The 20,016-nt window shown below is 39.2% G+C and overlaps 1 protein-coding gene across 2 annotated transcripts; it reads right to left on the reverse strand.

The window, feature by feature from the left end:
- Nucleotides 1-1,110: 1,110 nt before the first annotated feature.
- Nucleotides 1,111-15,706, reverse strand: LOC139952383 (uncharacterized). 2 transcript variants are annotated; one of them, XM_071951498.1, is made up of 9 exons: nucleotides 15,577-15,706; nucleotides 13,671-13,758; nucleotides 12,156-12,377; nucleotides 9,663-9,740; nucleotides 7,768-8,067; nucleotides 6,777-6,977; nucleotides 4,486-5,493; nucleotides 3,994-4,078; nucleotides 1,111-2,902 (listed from the first exon to the last, which is right to left on the reverse strand). In XM_071951498.1, the coding sequence occupies exons 1-9, from the start codon at nucleotides 15,592-15,594 to the stop codon at nucleotides 2,590-2,592; spliced, it is 2,313 nt and encodes a 770-aa protein (XP_071807599.1). In that variant the 5' UTR covers nucleotides 15,595-15,706; the 3' UTR covers nucleotides 1,111-2,589. The 2 variants fall into 2 exon arrangements, with proteins under 2 accessions (XP_071807599.1, XP_071807598.1); XM_071951497.1 differs by having other exon boundaries at nucleotides 13,662-13,758.
- Between the last annotated feature and the right edge of the window lie 4,310 nt (nucleotides 15,707-20,016).

Here is a 20,016-nt window from a genome sequence, read left to right on the forward strand (position 1 = left end):
ATGGGAACGAGGGAGAGGCCAAAGGTGACATGGATTTGGAAGTACGAAGCAAGTCATCTGTTAACCAATGGTTCCTAGCTGAAAACACCAGGGGATAAGTTAGCCAACTGTTTGGCACAACACTTCATGATACTATGTAAATTTGCATCGGGGATAATTATTGGATGTTATTGGTTTTACTCTAATACACCGATGTGTGCTAGCACTGTATACTCAGTACTTTCCCGAGCTCTGTGAAGAAAAATCACAGACATTATATCCTCTGTGGGGTTCACAGTCTAGTTGGTAATACACTGCTCTAGAATGGCAAAGGTTCGTATTTCAAATTGTTTGGTAGTTTCAATATTTAAAAACAAAACATTATTTTCCTGGATATGAATTTAGATGTAACTGTAGCTCTTAGTACACATTAAATGCTCTTCTTCTTTAAGTCGTACAATGGTTGCACTGCATAATCAATTTACACATTATTAGCATTAAATACAGACTGATATAATTCGATAAAATCCAACTATGAATAAGAATGAGTTTGACAATAGTTTTATGGGCGGCTCTCTTTGATTCATTCAAAGAAAAGAATAGTGCAAGTCTCCCAATAAGATTCGAATAGGACATGAATGCACTGCATGGAAGGAGGGCGTGGCAGGTCATAGTGAGAAGGGGGGGGGGGGCTCCCCGGATGCTCCACTCGCAGCCATGTTTTTCTTTTTAGAAAATAGCGCATAAAAGTACATTATTTTACGTTAAAGGAACACGTTGCCTTGGATCGGTCGAGTTGGTCTTTTAAAAGAGTTTGTAACCGTTTGTTATAAAATGCATATGGTTAGAAAGATGTTTTAAAAGTAGAATACAATGATCCACACAAACATGCCTCGAAATTGCGTGGTTTTCCTTTTACCTCGTCGACTAACACGGTCGGCCATTTATGGGAGTCAAATTTTTGACTCCCATTAATGGCCGACCGTGTTAGTTCGCACAGTAAAAGGAAAACCACGCAATTTCGAGGCATGTTTGTGTGGATCATTGTATTCTACTTTTAAAACATCTTTTCAACCATATGCATTTTATAAAAAAACGGTTACAGTTGCTTTTTATAGACCAACTCGTCCGATCCAAGGCAACGTGTTCCTTTAACACATAAACTATGCAAATCAATGAAGCTGATTGAACGGTTGCAATACTACACCTGCCAGATGTCATAAAAGAAGTGACTCAGATGGTTATATACAAACGCAGCACAACAGATAGAACATGTAACCCTTAACCTTTCCCACCACAAAAGTTTGTTGTATAGTATTTTCATAACTTATTTACAAATATATTTCAATATATTAGTAATAATCTGAATACTGTATAAATTACACAACGAGATTTATAATAATATAGCAATGATTAAAGGCAGTGGACACTATTGGGTATTGTCGAAATCCAGTCTTCTCACTTGGTGTATCTCAACATATGCATAAAATAACAAACCTGTGAAAATTTGAGCTCGATTGGTCGTCTGAGTTGCGAGATAACTATGAAAGAAAAAAAAACGCCCTTGTCACACAAAGTTGTGTGCTTTCAGATGCTTGATTTCGAGACCTCAAGTTCTAAACTTGAGGTCTCGAAATCAAATTCGTGGAAAATTACTTCTTTCTCAAAAAATATGTCGCTTCAGAGGGAGCCGTTTCTCATAATGTTTTATACCATCAACCTCTCCCCATTACTCGTTACCAAGTGAGGTTTTATGCTGATAATTATTTTGAGTAATTACCAATAGTGTCCACTGCCTTTAAATGCAAAATTCTTCTGAAGGGTTAACTTTTAATATAGCTAAAGCTGGGTTTCAAAATACTTTTCTTTCGTTTTTATCTGGGTTGCATTTCATAACGTTGCTGAAGAAATTGCTGTTCAAGCAGTTTTCTGCTAAGCAAAAATGAGCCATCATACACGGAGCGGTGCATGTGACATGGTATTTTTAATTTTGGTAAGCGGATTGTGCTGTGCTTAGCATAGTAAAGCATGTAGCTCTATGAAATCAGGTCTGTGAGAACTGTAGGCCTGTCTGTCAAACGTCGATGTCTGATAATACACGACATCAACCGCTACCCTTGCAGGTACCCACTTATAGTTTTGGTATACCCTTGGGTGTAGACTTGATTCAAGTCCCATTCTCGTGCTAGAGGTCCCTAAGCCTAGGCATACCCGCCGCCGTCAAAATGTTGAACAGGTCGGGGGAATGCTAAGCATCACAAAGCAGTAGTTTTCTGCGATTGGAACGGGATTGGGACTTGAGTCAAGTCTATACATTGGGTGAAGAGAAGCGCATAATTATAACAAAGTATTTTGCTCAAGGACGCAAGTGTCATGACCGGGATTTGAACCCACACTCCGATGGCTAAACCACCAGAACTTGAATTTGATGCTCTTAAACCGCTCGGCCATGACACCCTAAACATTATTTACTTATTCAGTTCACTCAATGACGGATTCAAGATCCCTCACATTCAGGGAAGTCCGGTGCCCCCAGGGAACTCTGTCCGCATGAGATTCGGTCTCCCATGGGAAATCATGGGATGAAGGAGGGTGATTCAATAGAGGGCGCTATTCAGAAGAAGTTTCTACACAGTTTGTCACATTGGGGACAGAATCTCCCGCCAAACCGACAGATTCGTACGTTCCATTTTCCACCCATTGGGAATCGCAACACTGCATCATTATGACGTCGTGTGTCGTTTCGTTATTGTTATTTTCTCCATCGATTCTTGGTCCTCTGTCACCCCGTCGAACAGACGAGTACCGTGGCACGGAGCTTGGGGCCCCACTGTCTTCAAGACGGCAGTGGCCGTTTTCTTGGCCGGAGGCTCTGGCTCGTTTGTCAATTGTGAGACACGAATAGCGTTTCACTCGTCTTTGCCTATAGATAAATTATAAAGTGGATGGTTAAAACCTTACGATGGCCTACCGATGTGCAGCCAGTAGAATGGTAACACATTCGTTAATTTGATCATTTTTTTGCAAAAAAGAGAGAAAAAACTCTTTATCCCCCGACAGGCCCGATCGATGTGGCATATTTGACATTTTTTTTAGGCAGTATGGCTCTTTGCTTTGACTCGGACTATCCAATTAGAAAACACTTTCATAGACTTGTGCACAAAAATACTGCGGTATACGGTGTATAAACACATGTTAACATCACTATAAATTAACAAAACAAAACAAATAAAAAATTGTAATTTGTAAATTGTTTTTCTCAAACAGACAAACTGTCTCTTCGTTATCTGGAAATGTTATTAGCTTTGCAAAAAAGTATGAAATCAATATTATAAAATGATTTCAGCTGGAATAGCTCTTGCTCGAGTGAGACAAAAATATTGTTCATTCTATTTTGATATTTAACATCGATGTCGAATCCAGATATATAAAATTTTGTCAATAATATACTTAAGGCCGAGTTATAGTCGGTCGCGCGATGGTCGGGCGTCGGAAATCTTGACGCGCGATCATAAAAAGACACGGTTTTTAGGCCTCAGTCTTAGGATTGCGCGTAAGATTTCCGTCGCGCGACCGACTATAAACCGGCCATTATATAACCTTCTTGTTTACCCTGTGGGGTATAAACCATTTCGTGTTATACACGTTTGCCGACGGTCTACTTGCTGCAGTAATCGTTGACAGGGCGGGGCATTGCTCTGGGTTTTAATAAATAAGTAGTTTTTACTAATAGGAAACAATGACACAAGACTAGGGAAGCAACTGTACATTTCTGTTGCGCAATTAAAATTTATCAAGATCCGTTTTGTTTCAGGTCCAAGTCAATGATCCGGGTTGGGACACAGTTCAACATTCGACTTCGCGTGTACAAAGAAAGCTATGTGCTTAACAGTTGTCTATGAATACAATGTTTTCCTATTATTTCTACGTCTATGCATTTTGATGAATTATCTATTCCTCGAGGAAGTGTCAGTTTTCTTCCATTATGTATTCACATTGCTGTAATGGGCCTACCTTAAGTGAACGAAACAGAGTATCAACATGGTAGTATGTAGGAGTATGCATATTGCGATGCCAACCACTATCGCGATGATTAGTCCTGTGTGTCAAAACAAACATACAAACAGTAGTAATTAAAGACAGTGGACACTATTGGTAATTGCCAATGACCAGTCTTCTCATTTGGTGTATCTAAACATATGCATAACATAACAACCTGTGAAAATTTGAGCTCGATTGGTCGTCGGAGTCGTGAGATAATAATGAAAGAAAAAAACACCCTTGTTACACAAATGTTTGATACTATCGACCTCTCCCCATTACTCATTACCAAGTAAGGTGTTATGCTAATAATTATTTTGAGTAGTTACCAATAGTGTCCACTGCCTTTAACCACAGCGAGAATTTACCATGTAGTGACCCATTACACAAAATAACAATAAAGCCGAGAGTTAAATGATTTATGTTATGTGGAATAAGGTGTATTGATATCGATTAGAAACTCACCAAGGTTCATCCAGCAATTCTGCCTGTCTTCTGGTACTGGTTCGTGGGTCCCTTTCACTCCTGGTACCGGTGTAGTGACGGTGACAACAGGCACTTGAGTCCCTGGTACAGTGACAGTGTCATGTGTGACCTTTGGTGACAACTTGGTTTCTGATGCATCAACATTTACATTGGGAACAGTTGGGTTCACTTTATACGTTTCTGGCTCAGTGACAGTGACATTAGCGACCCCTGGGGACAAGGGAGTTTCTGGCTTAGTGACAGTGACATCAGCGACCCTTGTGGTCACATTGGTTTCTGGAATAGTGACAGTGGGGCTGGCGACCCTTGGGTACACCAGAGATTCTGGTGCAGTGACAGTGACATTGACGAAGTCTGGAGTCACCTGAGTTTCTGGCGTAGGGAAACTAGTGACAATTGGGGACACGTGAGTTTCTGGTGCAGTGACAATGGCATAATCGACCTCTGAAGTCACCTGAGCTTCTGTTGCCGGGACTTTAGTGATCCTTGGGGACACGTGAGTTCCTAGCTTCGTGACAGTGGGGTTAGAGACCTTTGGGGACACGTGAGTGTTTGGCGCAGTGACAGAGACATTGGTGACCTCTGTGGTCACCTGAGTATCGGGCACACTGACATTAGTGACCCTTGATGACACGCGGGATTCTGTCACAGTGACAGTCGGGTTAGATAATCTTGACGTAGTGACATTGGTGACCTCTGAGGTCACCTGAGTCTCTGGAGCAGTAACAGTTACGTTAGATAATCTCGAGGTGGTGACAGTGACATTGTGGATCATTGGTGTCACGTGAGTTTCTGACACAGTGACATTAGTGAACCCGGGAGTCACTTGAGGTTCTAGCGCAGTGACAGTGACATTGGGAACCCTTTGGGACACATGAGTGTGTGGCACTGTAACTGTAGTGACCATTGGTGACACGTGAGTTGACTCGGGACCATTTGATGGCTTGTCAATAACCATGGCGGTAGTTGTAACCGTTTGCCTCAATTCTTTATAAGTGGAAGAAATACAGAGAATGTTTTTAAAGCTTCATTAAAGCCATCAACAAAATGTATTAGGCTGTATCCGATTTAGCGACTACAGTTACGGCTACGACTTCATCGCATGATGACGCAGCGATCCAGATGTAGCCGTGGCTGTAGCCTTAGCCGTAGCTGTAGCCACTAAGTCGGTACGGCCTCAGATTATCCGATCAGGACAAAGAAGGACAACTAGAAATTCCCAAACTGATTATCAATCTTTGATTGACAGTCAAGCATTATAGGTGGGAAATAAAACAACCCTCACCTAGACTTGATTCAAGCCCCGTTCTCGTGTGAGAGGTCCATATAGCTATTAGTGGTCCAGGTGTGGCGGTTTCAGTCTTCCGCCGTGTTCAGTTTTCCGGGACTCAGTACAGCATAAAAACAATTGACTGCTTTCGCTTGCTGTGCGCAGGCGTCGCATGACGTAATATTACCGTATTTGGTCATTCGGAAAACTGAATAAGGCGGAAAGTTGAAACCGCCACACCTGAACAGGTTTGGGGGAATGCAGAGCAGTTTTCTAGGGATGGCACGGGATTGGGACTTGAGTCGAGTCTACTACCCTTCACCCTGCTAAAGGGCGGTCGGGTGAGGTGGTAATGGTATGTTCCCATGCCTTCTACCTCGGGGGCCCCCGGTTCAAATCCCACTAAGGGCCGGCACTGTGTGGACTAGGTTTTCAGTTCATACCTGACTGCGTTGGTTTTCCCTTGAATAATTCTCTTGGGTTTTTCCACACACATCTAAAACTGTAACTTTCTCCCTTGTCTTTTTTCCATTAGCCTTTTTGAAGTATGGCAGACGTGATAGGAGTGTACTGTATGGTTTGGGTGTATGCACACAAATTTACACAAACCTTATAAAGTGTTGTGTGTTCGCCATATCTCAACAAGGGTTATTGGGTTCTTGGCTAGTACAGTGATTACTCGCTTTTCTGGGAGTCCTTAGCTTCACAACCAGAATTAATAAATGAATGGGAATGATAGTTTGAGTAGAGGGAGAATGAGTCGTGTGCTTTTCGTCCCCAATGACGTCATCCAGCCGCCATCTTAGAGGAAAAACGGTGACGAAACAATTGAAACTCACAGATTTGTACGCGCGGCGCACAGAATTGGCCAACCTCTAGGTGAGGGCGCCCTACTGAAATGACGTCATGTGCATAAGGTGTATTGTGAACAAGTTCTCTGGATTCAACCTCCCTAAATATTATATTATCAGAATAAAATTAACAAATCTTTTTGTCTCACTCGAGCAAGAAGGTAAAGAGCCATTCCAGCTAACATCATCTTGTCCGTTGACACACTGTATGGCTGTTGGTCCAAGTAGCTCATAGCCGATATCGCACCAGAATCTTATAACAGTGCCGAAGTAGAACTCGTCTGCCGCGTGGTCTATGACACGGGTGCCATTCGTTACATTGCCCGGATCCTGGCAGTAGCCAAGAGTCACTATTGGAATAATGAAACCATACAAACAATACTCAAATAGTCAAAGACGTTCACAAGGAAGACAGGTTTCAAAGAAACTTTGACTTGATGAGGTCATTTTGCATCTTCTTTGTTATCTAGACAGACTCTTGGGACTTGCAACTCAAGAAGTAACATGGTTCTTGACTTGTAAATATTAATTGGGATTCATGCAATGGCATCACCGCAGATTAAATGGGTTTAATGAGTCTGAAAATGAATGGCAATAATAATTAACGTGAAAAGAAGCGCAGCAGTAGGCCTATAGTATAATGCATTTTGAGAAACTTCACTTCGAAGTACTGCGGTTATTGGAAAAATTGAATATAAGATACAAACAAGGAATAGTCTTCCTGCGTGGACACATTTGCTCCGGATTTTCGGCGATATCTCAAAAACGCAGCCACCTCTTGAAATGAAATTGTCTAAGTAATTCTATTGCATTATAACTATAGACGATGTGACCTCTGACGTCACACGAAAACCATAACATGGTTCGCGCGCATACCGCCGGGCAAAAAAACCTTTGTGTTTTGGCAGCCAGCTAGAAAGTGTACGCAATCTTACTATGACTACGCAACTCAGTGCCCGGCGAAACATGACGTATATAGTGTTTTGTCAACAGAGGGCGGTTTGAATGTAAACATAGGTCACATCGTCTATACAATCATTTATATAGGATTAAACAAATTGAGCAGTTAAACAAAAACAAAACGACATTCTTTGCATTTAAAACATGAAACTGACAGAATTATCCCACAAACTTGCTTACCGTCATAGACTGCAATCGTTGTATAACCGCCACACTCTTCCCCTGCTGTTTTAACGCAGTTGAAGTCACACATGGCATCCGATCGTCTACGCCCCTCGAATCGACTCAGTCTCAAGTTGAACCAACACACTGACTGTCTCACCCCGAGATACTTAGGGAAGTCCGAATCCTGCCCATAGAGACGTCTACTCTTTTGGACACACGTCCCCACTGACCAGTCGCTGTAGGCTTTGTATGTCCAGAAGATGGGACTGTGTCCGGACGGGTTGAACACATAGAAACATCCTATGTAACCCGGAGCTAAATAGGTTTGGACATGAAGGGAAACAAGGGCATGAAAGACAACAACACCAAAAACACACAACAAAAACCAACAACCTCCTAAACAAAACTCGAAATAAAACTCAACAGCAACAGTAGCAGCAACAGCAGCAACGACAACAACAACAATGACAACAACAAAAACAACAACAATGACAACAACAACAACACCATCAACAACATTGACAACAACAGCAGCAACAACAACAATAACAATAACAACAACAACAACAACAACAACAACAACAACAACAACAACAACAACAACAACAACAACAACAACAACAACAACAACAACAACAACAACAACAACAACAACAACCACCACCACCACCACAACAACAACAACAACAACAACAACAACAACAACAACAACAACCACCACAACAACCACCACCACAACAACAACAACAACAACAACAACAACAACAACAACAACAACAACAACAACAACAACAACAACAACAACAACAACAACAACAACAACAACAACAACAAACACCACAACCACCACAACCACCACAACAACAACAACAACAACAACAACAACAACAACAACAACAACAACAACAACAACAACAACAACAACAACAACAACAACAACAACAACAACAACAACAACAACAACAACAACAACAACAACAACAACAACAACAACAACAACAACAACAACAACAACAACAACAACAACAACAACAACAACAACAACAACAACAACAACAACAACAACAACAACAACAACAACAACAACAACAACAACAACAACATCAACATCAAGAACAACAACAACAACCACCACAACAACAACAACAACAACAACAACAACAACAACAACAACAACAACAACAACAACAACAACAACAACAACAACAACAACATCAAGAACAGCAACAACAACAACAACAACAACCACCACAACAACAACAACAACAACAACAACAACAACAACAACAACAACAACAACAACAACAACAACAACAACAACAACAACAACAACCACCACCACAACAACAACAACAACAACAACAACAACAACAACAACAACAACAACAACAACAACAACAACAACAACAACAACAACAACAACAACAACAACAACAACAACAACAACAACAACAACAACAACAACAACAACAACAACAACAACAACAACAACAACAACAACAACAACAACAACAACAACAACAACAACAACAACAACAACAACAACAACAACAACAACAACAACAACAACAACAACAACAACAACAACAACAACAACATCAACATCAACAACAACAACAACAACAACAACAACAACAACAACAACAACATCAACATCAAGAACAACAACAACAACATCTGCACACGTTTGTTCACTTTTATTTGGGACTCAATTTCGATTGTGGGAATCGAAACCAGCAATGGTGATTATAAAAGGGTGTAATTTTGTTCCTTGATAGACGAAACTAGTATATCTCTGAGAGATTTGTGGCCTATACAATACTATTGTTTTAAATATAAGTAGCCTCACAAATAACTACGATTAACGTGATGTGTCTTTCATTTTAGATTATTTAAGATGACACACTAACCTGAACATTTCACTCCCGCCTGCAATCCCAAACATGAGGTGCCAGGTGACCGACGGCATCTTGATAAACTTGTCTCAGCTGAATAAAATGCACAAGAAAATCTTCATTAACACACTTTGATAATGTGTCAGCGAAATTTTGGGGAGTTTGGTGAAGAGCGGGAAGTAGGGAGGAAGTGTTGTCAAGCGGTTGACACATTAATGTCAACAAGGTTAAACCGATATCAACATTATTGGTGCTCCATTGGGCATTATGGTGTAGGTCTACCCCTCCCTAGTCTTGATATCAAGTCGGTAATTGTTAAGCGCGGTGTGGTCACGGGGACGGTAGAATGTGTGTTAGTAACAAATAGGCAGCGCCTAATGACTTGCCATCAAGTCTAACCCACCCCCACCCCCACCTCTTAAGCATGTGCTTGGAATCTCGATCAAGAAATCTAAGATAATCTGGGGTGGGGTGGGGGGGGGGTACTTCTGTACAAGAATGAAAACAATGAGGGAAATACCCTCTTCCCCCACATCGCCATATCGGCATAGTGTGGTCGAGATCAGACTGGTCCATGCAATTCTTTCTACACAGTCAATTTATTGACAACAACAGCATGATATTTGGAAATGCTATGCCTGACGGTATTGCACAATTGAACTAGCCACCCCGAGCTCAGTTTAGGATGTCCTCACATGACCAGAAAAGGGTAAACAAGGGTGCATTTTGTACATACAAGTGGCATTTCGATACAAGACGAATGGTTGAACAACATTTCCTTTATAGATGTGTTAATGGCTTTAGGAAGATGGTGCGTGACTCCGGTTTTGTTTACTATGTTAACAGGAAACGTAAAGTTTGGTTATCACACTTAGTAAAAACTATTGGTTGGAAGCCGCCATCAGTTTTCGATAGTATAAAGCGTAGGGTGAACACTTCACTTCAGAGTAAAGTGGTTGTGTAGAATATATATTTTAGTTGTTATTGCCCAAAATTTGCATATGAGTAGCGTTACTGCAGTAACACTTCTCATATTGTATATTCCTATGAGGAACTATTCTTCCTGCGTTGGACTTTGCTCCGAAATTTCGGCGACATCTCAAAACGTAGCAACTTTTCAAATGTAGTTTTCATGTAGTTTTTATAAACTATTATAGGGTTGAGAATTTCCAATGGCTCAAAAAACAAAACAAGTGTAAACAAACCGTATGTTTGTGCGTGACTGTGCATTTGCTGAGTCAACCGAGACTGGGAAGGATGGGCAGGGTGTAAGTTTTGTCGGAGTGACACACCTCTCTGGTATTTTTGTGTTTTGTTTCACTTTTGTCTTACTCTATTATGCAGCCAATAATTATGCCTGTTGCTCCCTGGTTTAATAATGTCAAATTGCCATTTCCGTGTGGTTTCCTTGTTTTATTTTTGTTGGCTATAGTGTGTCTCTAATGCTTTGTTAATTTATTACAGATGTTAAAGGCAGTGGACACTATTGGTAATTGTCAAAGACTAGCCTTCACAGTTGGTGTATCTCAACATATGCATAAAATAACAAACCTGTGAAAATTTGAGCTCAATCGGTCATCGAAGTTGCGAGATAATAATGAAAGAAAAATAACCCTTGTCACACAAAGTTGTGTGCTTTTAGATGGTTGATTTCGAGACCTCAAGTTCTAAACCTGAGGTTTCGAAATCAAATTTGTGGAAAATTACTTCGTTCTCGAAAACTATGGCACTTCAGAGGGAGCCGTTTCTCACAATGTTTTACCATCAACCTCTCCCCATTACTCGTCACTAAGAAAGGTTTTATGCCAATAATTGTTTTGAGTAATAACCATAGTGTCCACTGCCTTTAAATTTGCATCGGGGATAAAGAATAATTTATATACTCAGTACACTCTACTTCCCCGAGTCCTCCTGTAAACAAAGTCAGGCATACATCCGAGTAAGCCTGTGCTTTTTTCCACAGGACTCATGAAAGAACTGAGTATATATACAGTGCTTATACATTGGTGTATGGGTAAAAACCAAAATAATAGCCTTGTTAATTGTTGTATCGTAAGTATCAAGACCTCATTTATGTGCATTTTTTGACGGGGTGGGGGACTTTAAGATGTTATATTGGTTTGCGGTAACACCCTCGTGTGTATCTACTTGTCAGCTAGAGTTTATTCTTAGAGAACTGTCTTTCTTCGACTATCGGAGTTGATTTATTGGATATTCGGGAGACTTCTCAGTTCTAAAAAGAACTGTCCTGATTTTTAACTACCATTCCCTGGCGGAAGGTAACGGAAATTGGTTGGGACTACTACTTTAGCTTATAGGATCGTAATTAACTGCACTACCGCGGAGTCAGTTCAGTGAATTGGTCTCAATGTTTCGACTAGCTTGCTCTATGTCATCGTCAGGAGATTTTATATGTTTATCAGTTGTACTATAAAAATTGTGTTTATTTTGTATGTATAAAGTGTCATGCCTAAGAAGCATTATTATCAAGTAGTGCTGTATACTCACTTCCATAGCATTGAAATCCACCGGCAGTGCGAGTCATGTCGTTTTTGTAATGATAGTCCACTGATAGCGTTCCGGGGTAGCCAAGCTCTCTGCAGACTACCTGACCATCTCTGAAATCCCAGTAACTAGCACATACAGGAAGCCACTCGGAGGAGTCGGTGTTCCAGACTTCAACTCTACCGGCGTTTGGGATGGTGTCTGAACCCCCGACCAGGCGGACATCTGTAAAGCAAAACAGTTGGAATTCATCCCCAAGTAAAACGATTGTCTTTATTATATTTAAACATGTAGTGTATACAGAGAAAACGAGCAAGAGATGTTCAGTTTGGGAGGAGGTCACATGCACTTCAAAATCTCAAAAGAAGAAGTATACGAACCGAGATCCGCATCACATAATATAGGACAAAACAATAAGTTGTTTGATCATGATCAAATAAACCAGGGAGGTTTAGTTTCTAAACAGATTTATTGAGCAAACTAATTTTATTCACTGAATATTTCTGACAGTAAGTGTAGAAGTGTTATCTACCTCCATGGTTATAAGGTGGTGACAAAAAGGAAACCTTAAAAACATAATTAAAGTTATTCGGATGTATAACGATTCCAAACACCAGGAAATTGTTACAATAATATTTGTATAAGGCCTTCTATTGTTTGCTGCAATTCATCTCTTCAGAACATCGAAGTTGAATATAGACTATCAGCAAGAATAACATGCTATCATTTAAAGACACTGGACACTATTGGTGATTGTCATAGACTAGCCTTCACAGTTTGTGTATCTCAACATATGCATAAAATAACAAACCTGGGAAAATTTGAGCTCAATCGGTCATCGAACTTGCGAGATAATAATGAAAGGAAAAAACACCCTTGTCACGAAGTTGTGTGCGTTTAGATGGTTGATTTCGAGACCTCAAGTTCTAAATCTGAGGTCTCGAAATCAAATTCGTGGAAAATTACTTCTTTCTCGAAAACTATGGCACTTCAGAGGGAGCCGTTTCTTACAATGTTTTATACCATCGCCCTCTCCCCATTACTCGTCACCAAGAAAGGTTTTATGCTAATAATTATTTTGAGTAATTACCAGTGGTAATTACCAATAGTGTCCACTGCCTTTAACAGGAAGGTAAACGTTTAGCACTCTTAAAATTGATGGCAATGAAACGTTAGACATACACAAGTTTTCGATAGTGTAAAGCATTTTGAGAAATAGTTGTTCGGTTATGCCCCTAAATTTGAAGGTGAGAAACGAACGTAACGGTCGGATACGTTTCCCAGACTGTGTATTCCTATTACGGGTTGTTTTCCTGCGTGGACACTATTCACTCTGGATTTGCGGCGAGGGGCCTATCTCAAAAACGCAACCACCTTTTGTAATGAAATCACACGTTAGTTTTGTTATGCATTATACACTATATGATTAAAACAACGGGAACGGTTCAAATATCTGAAGGTATACTTTGCCTTTAAACTAAAATATTTTGAAGATTATTTTATACAAACCGTATGCACCATTGTCCACAGACTTCGTAAGAATCCATGGGACGAATGACAACCACAGCGCGTGGACAAGAATAAGAGAGCTAACTCTGTCAGTTTCCTGAAGACACAAATAGGCGTGGAAGTAAACAATATTAGTAACAACATTTTAGTAGAAATTAAAAACATTTTAGTAGAAATTAAAAATCAGTGAACAATCATCGTTATAAACGTTAATTATCTGTTTAACTGGAAAAATGTTAAGAGTCTAATGACAAAGAGTCTTTGTCTTAGTAAGGCGAATATACTCCATTGATGTTTCAGTCTATATACAACTATGCAGTTCGAGTTTTCTGCAAACAAATTGGGCGGCGGGAACTATAAGCACTCGAAACCTATTACTTCATGTCCCATCTATAAAGGACTAAGCAATTACAGTACAGTATCTTACACAAGTGCCTCAACCAGGAGTCGAACCCACACTCTCCCCTCAGAAACACCAGAGCTTGAATCCGTTGCTCTTAAAACCGCTCAGCCACGACACACCAATTATGTACTTGTTTGTAAAGCATCATTTTGCTTCAAGTTTGCCTCATCACCTACCCTTTTCATCAGACGGAGGTAGCAAGTAATAAAATAGTCCAGCAAGTGGTTTGGGGGAAGTTAACTCCTTTTCTCAAAAAGCTACATTGGCTCCCGGTGAAAGAGCGCATTCAATTCAAGATATTGGTACATGTGTATAAATGCTTAAATGGACTTGCACCAGCATATCTTTCATCTTGTTTTTCTTTTCACATTCAAACTAGGGCTGGGCTTCGCTCAGCATCAGACAAAACCCGTCTTGCTGAAAATAAACTAAGCAGCAAATCTCTTCAATCCGCTGCATATAAATCATTTTCCTTAGCCGCTCCAGGACTGTGGAACCATCTTCCCATCACCATACGCACCTCAATTTCACTGCCTATTTTTCAAGAAAGCACTTAAAAAACATTTTTTTTCCTTAGTGTCTGTTTATTGCTTTATTGTTCATTTGTTGTATTATTTGCATTGCTATTGTTCGTCTAAAGCGCTGTGGTCTAAATGAAATGGCGCTATATAAAAACCCATTGTATTGTATTGTATTGTATTGTATTGTAATGGGGAAAAATTGGCACACTAAAATTAAAATACATGTATACATACATATGGCGTGTGGTGGTCGAGCGGATAGGAGCACTGGACTCAAGCTTTGGTGTTTCTTATCATCAACAGCGTGTGGGCTCGAGTCCCTGTCGTGGCACTTAAGTCCTAAAGACACCTAACCATTATTGCTGCGTCCTTCGGATGGGACGTTAAACCATTGGTCCCGTGTGTTGTGTAATGCATGTAAAAGACCAAGTTCTCTTTGATCGTAAAGAAAATGGGTTTACCCCGGTGTCACTGGTCTGCCCGGGCAGATTATTGCGCGCCGTCACCTTGCAAACCGTTGAATGGCGATATAAAGGAATAGCTTTCATTATTGCTGCGTCCTTCGGGTGGGACGTTAAGCCGTTGGTCCCGTGTGTTGTTAATGCATGTAAAGGACCAAGTTCTCTTTGATCGTAAAGAAAATGGGTTTACCCCGGTGTCACTGGTCAGCATATTGCGCAACGTCACCTTGCAAACCATTGAATGGCGATATAAAGGAATAGCTTTCATACAAAATGTAGCTCCACATACGTTGCAGGAAAAATACTTGGATATGATAAAGTTCCCATATTTTCTGCAGTTGTTTTTGCACTTTTGCAATTGTCACTGTCTGTTTGTTTTGTTCTTATGTGTGATCAAGGGTTCTCAGTTAGTGGACCTGCGTGCCTGTTTGGGGTTTCCATTTTGGTTTTTTTATTAGTAGTAAAAAATGACGGTGAAAAAAGGTCGAGAAAAAAAAACCCGCCCTAGAACTAAAATTATTATTACTTACCATTAACGCAGACATCATAGTTATTACTGTTGACACTCATCTCTCATCAATTACAGAAGAAAACAAAGTACTTTGGTGATAGAATCGATGAAAAAAATGGCAGACACTTTTTCTAATACAAACACTCTGAGGATGTGCCATATATAATGAGTGTCAATGGTCCGGGAAGTATGTTTTGTTTGAACTAATCGCCTGTTTGTTGATATACACGAAATCCGGTTGGGAAATAAATCAAGATGTAAAGCCAATCTTCAAGCGCAGTCCGCGACCTGCGGATTCGCCAATATACCACTCTGTGCTTAATTTGTCGTCCATTTACGGATTCCTCACCGAGTATGCCTGCTAGTATTAATTAGAAACTGGGTATAGCCCTGTAAAATAACAATAATAGAGAGTTCGTTGTAAGTGTACACGAGCCCATGTGAAAACAAGTGTTCAATATTGTAGGTACGTTGAGGCATTGAGGAATTAAAGGTAGTGTCGAGATTGGTTTTGTTGTCAGTGAATTACTGGTTTAAAGGATTTGGGTACCATTTCAAAATGTCCATAGATTTACATTAAACTTACAGGGTTTAAAGATAATCATAGTGGAAAGCTTCCCTTGAAATATTACTTACTGAGGTGCTGTAGTTTTTGAGAAATTAGTAAAACAATGTCATGACAATTCGTTTGTAAATGCTTATAATAATTTTCGTCTCATGAGACGAAAATTATTTTCATGACATTCTTTTACTCATTTCCCAAAAACTACAGAACCATCGGCAAGTAATATTTTCAGGGAAGCTTTCTACTATCTTCAAACTGTGTAAGTTTAGTGTAAATCTGTGGACATTGTGTTTTTTGTCCTACAAAAGTAACAAACACCCTTTAAACTAAATTATGTTAAAGGATACAATAAAAGTCATCATATGAATGCTTCAGCTGGTTACAGTGTCTACTTGCTGAGAAAACAGCAAAAGACTCTCAGGACATTCTCACAAGAACTTCGAATCCATCCACGTTTAGTGAGGTGACAGCGGGTACCAACTGCATCTCTAGCTGCAGCATTCGCATACGGACACCAACCCACAGAAATCCTGAGAAAAGGTTCATGCGTGAATCGTTTATCAGATTCAAATGTTCTGGGGATGAACAAAATTAACCAAATTCTTAGACAGAAATTTTAGACAGAAATATTTCAAGGGATGTTTTCTATTATCATCACCATTAGACCGTGTAAATTTTATGTAAATCTGTGATCTTCACGATTTTTCTTCCTTACCAATTCTGTACTGTTCCTTTAAATTAAACTTACGCCGTTTGAAGATAATGATGGTAGCAACCTTCCCTTTAAATACTGTTTTTGAAAATTGAGTAAAACAATCTCACAAAAATACGTGCTAAAAATTGTTTCGTGACTTGTTTTACAGATTTCTCAAAAACTACAGCACCTCAGCAAGTATTTTAAGGGAAGCTTTCTATCATCAATACACACTGTGTGAATTCAATGTAAATCTGTGTACATTGTGTTTTGTGTCCTACAAAAACTACCCAGATCCTTTAACACAGAGAAATAGTTCTACTAAGGCAAGGGATGCTGTGTCGTTTCAAGTGCATTTCCTATGGGCTTCTGGTAATGGATTTAGTGAGTTCATGTGGTTGAATAACTTCGAACAGGAAGCCTCAACCCCTCAACCTAATAGGTGTCTATAAACACAAAAATAGATGTGTTTTGTAAGATCAGAAGGGAAATCGAACATACGTTAATATTTACGTGAATATTTGCGATGTGGGTCACAAATTCTGAATATTATGTAATATTTGTGGAGTGGGGCAAATGTCGTACATACACGTAAATACTTCCGTACAATTTTCGCATCACGGCCAAAATCGTAAAAGTTAAAATTTATAAGATAATGATTGCGATTTTAGGCACAAATCGTGGATAATCACGTATAATTATGTACTTTCGATGTCTTTGAGCCGCCATAGTTTTTGAATAGTATTAGCAGGGTGGAATGTTAATAAGTGTCCATTATTTGTTCCGGGTTTTTGTTTTTTTCCGAACGAATTTTGACAGATTATTTTCTGTAATTTTTTTAACAAAAAAGTAATGAGTAGACATGCAGATGCTTTAGCGTGAGCCACTCACAAAATTATTCTGATTCCGATTGTGGTGATCATTTGTGAATGCTGGCACGACATAATATTTGGCCCGAACTATTAATATCATTTTAGAATATAAAGTGAAGGTTCCTCCACTATAAGGAAAAACAGAAGCTAATCTTTCTTCATTAACTTGTGTTGTCTATTTGCCAACAAATGAGTGATGTATTCTTAAAGGGAAGGTAGATTTGGAAATCACTCTTAAACAGCTACCTGAGCGGAATGTTTTCAACAGAAATGGTATTTTTACTTGTTTATAATGCACTTGTTCACCTTATTAATGTAATTTTGATATGTGTACACTTCTGAACTTTTCGTAATTATCGATTGAAAAATCAGGCCCCTACCTAAAGGTTTTTTGAAAAACTAAAAACACTTCTGCCGTTGAGAGCGGGCGTCAAAGGACAATGCCGCTGACGTCATTTGTGGGAGTTTGCTTTGTTATACATCCACGCTGCAACAAAGCGGCTTTATCTACTTATGACGTTTTGAGAGTGTTTACGTAACAGGGGTTTTCGCAAATCTCGCAGAAAAGCTGTGGATAAGGGCATACAAAATGATTGGTTTTTTTTTACACAATTGAAACCTATTTATAATCATATGACTCGATTTCCTTATTCATCGAAAACATTTTAAGTGGAGTTCAGCAAAGTTCACGACTTGACATTTTCGTTCAAGCAGGTCTTTAAAATTAATGGCATCAAAAAGTTACTTGTGGTTAGAACAGCGGCTTCCGATAGTATAAGGAATTTTGAGAGTCGTTTTACTTCAAAGTATATTTGGTTATGAAAACCGATTTTAGTTTTCCCGCAAATTTGAATGATATTATGACAAAAGTTTCTGTCAAATACAAATTTCTTGGACATAACCAATCCGGCAAAACGTATCCTTATTTAGCACAGTATGGAAATAACTATTTTCTTATAGCACTTCGGAAACGTTAACACAATAAGCTGTTTCCTCTTTACCCGGTAATTCAGAATTTTATTATTTACTTTAACATTTTTACAACAATGTCTATATGCGACAACTTTCAAGTACTATCACTTTCAATTACACAATACAAGCAACTTTTATTATTATTATTATTATTATTATTATTATTGGTTTATTAAAACACATTCAAACATCGCAGCTACAAGCTGAATTAAGTTTAAAATACAGAGATTCATAAAAAATCGAAATGTTTAAAAATTACAAAAACAACATTAAGAATTACAATTTGTTTTTAAACATTAAAAGGGCAAACTGGCTAGTGCCAGTAACAAATTAGATAAAACAAATAATTGCACAGCAAGTCACCTTAAAGGAACAAGGCGAAGGGTTGGGGACAAAAGGCAAGCCAGCTGAGTGAACAAAAATCAAGATCTATTGTTACAATCATTCTGACAAAACAAAGTAAAGATTATCGTATAATGCGGCTAAATACTAGAAAAACACTCCTTTTTATGGGGAAGCCAGCTCCGTAAGAACATCACCAATATCTCTTCTCATGGAACGAATGACAACTTTAAGCTGACCAATCACGTACTCTCTTAATGTAAAAGAGTGAAAAAGCACTCTTTCAAGAGCCATATGAAGGACAACTCATTTTCGAGTGGTCTTCCACTCTTTAAGATTGAAGTTTGCATCTTTTTGAGTGATTTTTCACTCTGTCCTGGAGTGAAACCCCTCTAAAAGAGTGAAATAACCACCACTCTTTTTGAAGAGCCATATGATGAGGGTCAGCTCGAAATGTAAAGAGTGGTGTTTTTCACTCCTTTACATTTTGAGAATACTAAATTTAAACTCATTGTCCAATGTCAGTGACTTGGACTCCAATCAAGAGAACTTCTCTATCCCCATTTCATGGAGCTGCTTATAAGAACAATAAGTAGTAAGCACAATACAAACTGTGCTTACCAGATATTACCAACCAAAGTACCATGTCACAATAATGTACAATTTGTGACTGGTACAGACTGGTATCATGCTCCTTTCTGCTTAGAAAATATTTAAAGCCATTGAACACTTTCGGTAAACAGTATTGTCCAGGGCCCACACTTCGTGTATATAAAATAACAAACCTGTGAAAATTTGGGTTCAATCGGTCATCGGAGTCGGGAGAAAACAACTGGAAAACCCACACTTGATTCCGCACGTTTTGCCGTGTCATGACATGTGTTTAAAATAAACCAGTAATTCTCGATATCGAGAATTGATATTGTTTTAGTGTTTTCTCCAAAAGTAAAGCATTTCATGAAATAATATTTCAAGAGAAGGTTTTCACCATTACCTTCTGTAAACCCTGTAAAT

This window comes from Asterias amurensis, chromosome 20 (genome assembly GCF_032118995.1).
Source record: "Asterias amurensis chromosome 20, ASM3211899v1".
Lineage (NCBI taxonomy): Eukaryota > Metazoa > Echinodermata > Asteroidea > Forcipulatida > Asteriidae > Asterias > Asterias amurensis.

Coding starts and splice junctions, on each gene's coding strand:
- LOC139952383 (XM_071951497.1), bottom strand. Junction 12,378..13,661: donor TGTGGACAATGGTGCATACG/GTTTGTATAAAA, acceptor TTTGCTTTACAG/ATGTCCGCCTGGTCGGGGGT. Junction 6,978..7,767: donor AACGATTGCAGTCTATGACG/GTAAGCAAGTTT, acceptor TTATTCCAATAG/TGACTCTTGGCTACTGCCAG.